A 2,427-nucleotide genomic window follows, 5' to 3' on the forward strand; every position below is an offset into this window, starting at 1 on the left:
CCTCCTCCTCCTCCTGGATATCGAAAATCCAGGGGGGAGGGGAGAAGAGTTCGTGGGCTGTGAGGGGCGGTGGTTCGTGGTCGTCGACCAAGTCGAACGAGTCTTGGAACGAGTCGAGAACGGGCGAGGACGCGTCCAAGTTCGGGGGAGACCCGTCGTGGCCCGTGGCGAAGGCGAAGGAGGAGGATCCCAACGATGGCTGGGCGAGGAGGAAGCCGGGCGAGCGGGCTGGTTGGGGAGCGAAGAGCCCCAACGATCTGTCCCCGTGGCAGCAGAAGATGAGCGAGGAATGGGGTTACGGGAAGACGAGCTCGACGGGCACTTGGCCCGCCAAGTGGAAACAGTTCGCCTACCACAGGGTGACCGCGATGCCGATCTCGAAGCCGGGGACCACGGCCGACGCCGCCTCGTCCAAGTCGAGGAACAACGCTTTCGTGGCCGTGTCCGCGGTCTCCTCGCCCAAGTACGGCGGAAACGAGTGGAGGAGGAACGAGGAGGACGCGAGGAACGAAAATGAAAGGCGGGGCGGCGAGGAGCAGGAACGTTCGGGTAATAATCAGGTGCAGGTGGGCCTCGAGCGACCCATCTACGCGTGGAAGAAGGACAAAGGCAATGGAACCGACCCGCTCGAGAACCAGTTGGAAGCACTCAGACAGATTGACTTCTGGTCCTACAAAGAGAACGAGGCCGAGGTGAGCTCGATGCTCGTTTTATTAAATTTTCTACACGTGATGCGATTCCATCGGTAATTAGCGCGATCGATTCGACGATGAGATTGTTAGATAAAAGTTTTAATAAAAGAAACGACTGGGATGGATTGTGAGGGTAACTTAAATTTTTACGTCGTGCAGGACGCTGTGAGAATAAATTTTTGAGTTTAATACGTATTCAATGCTGCATTAAGAATATCAAAAGGACTTTTTGAGTCGGAAAAATATTACGCGTATCGACGACAAAACTCTGAAAAATTCATAATTGTTCTATGACATCGGGTATTTCAAATCCTTTATTCGACGAAGAGAAAAGATGACTCTTAAATGATACTTCTCCTCTTCGAAGATAAAACTCGTTATAATATAAAACCGGATAGATAGACATAATAATATCGAAAATATTAAGAGGAACGCGATTAAGAGGACGCAATTGTAGAAAAAAATAGTCGAGATTCGAGCGTTGACCCATTCTCCGGTTTCTTTAACGAACGACAGGGGTCGATGAAACCGAGAAGAAGATCGAGGGAGTGTTTAAGAGGGAGGCGAGAGACACTCGAATTGCGAGTAATCCCGGGGCACCGCGACGCTTTTACGTGCGGCAATTTCCGGGATTCGTTGACGAGGACGTGCCTGGACTCTCGGCTCACTCCGCATACACACACCGGAAGTGAGCGATGCCTTCCTTCCGCCGCGCGATCTTCTTACGTGATCCCTCCGATCTCTGATTGCCAAACTTTGCCGCGGATACTCTCGTGACGAACATAAAGTTTCGCGGTGGGGATATTCCGAGCTGGAGCTCGCACAACCGAATATCACATATCGACCGAGAGGAATCTTTTCTCTTACTTGGGTAACGAGCAATTGGAGAGCAGTTGCTCCAAAGAATTTCTAATCGCGAATCGTGCTAATTGCGAACCAATTTTTCTAGTCAAATTGAACTTTGCTATTTTATTATTTGGATAACGAGCGTTGCTCAAGGAATTGAATCGTGTGAACTAAGAACAATTTTTTGTAAAAGTTAAATTGAACTTTATTACTTTATTAGGTAACAAGTGTAGATCAAAGAATTTCAAATCACATGAATTAAGAATAATTTTTATTACTTTTTATTACTTAAGTAACGAGCATTGCTCAAAGAATTGAATCGTGTGAACTAAGAACAATGTTTTGGAAAAGTTAAATTGAACTTTATTACGTTATTAGGTAACAAGTGTAGATCAAAGAATTTCAAATCACATGAATTAAGAATAATTTTTATTACTTTTTATTACTTAAGTAACGAGCATTGCTCAAAGAATTGAATCGTGTGAACTAAGAACAATTTTTTGTAGTTAAATTGAATTTTATTATTTTGTTAAGTAACGAGTGTAGCTCAAAGAATTTCAAATTAAATCACGTGAATTAAGAATAATTTTTGTTACTTTTTATTACTTAAATAACGAGCATTGCTCAAAGAATCGTGTAAACTAAAGACAATTTTTTGCATTTAAGTAACGAGCATTGCTCAAAGAATTGAATCGTGTGAACTAAGAACAATTTTTTGTAGTTAAATTGAATTTTATTACTTTATTAGGTAACGAGTGTAGCTCAAAGAATTTCAAATTAAATCACGTGAATTAAAAATAATTTTTGTTACTTTTTATTACTTAAATAACGAGCATTGCTCAAAGAATTGAATCGTGTGAACTAAGAACAATTTTTTGTAGTTAAATTG

General features: G+C 42.8%; 1 protein-coding gene across 1 annotated transcript in view; it reads left to right on the forward strand.

The window, feature by feature from the left end:
• The window catches only part of LOC102671628, a gene marked incomplete at its 5' end in the record, with an annotated part of 24,840 nt that overhangs the window by 20,060 nt on the left and 2,353 nt on the right, over window positions 1–2,427 (forward strand). Inside the window, one exon of the mRNA XM_031512664.1 lies at window positions 9–692. Coding sequence (XP_031368524.1) covers window positions 9–692 — 684 coding nt within the window. The remainder of the gene's footprint in view (window positions 1–8; window positions 693–2,427) is intronic.

This window comes from Apis dorsata, unplaced genomic scaffold, assembly GCF_000469605.1.
Source record: "Apis dorsata unplaced genomic scaffold, Apis dorsata 1.3 scaffold_490, whole genome shotgun sequence".
NCBI classification, from domain to species: domain Eukaryota; kingdom Metazoa; phylum Arthropoda; class Insecta; order Hymenoptera; family Apidae; genus Apis; species Apis dorsata.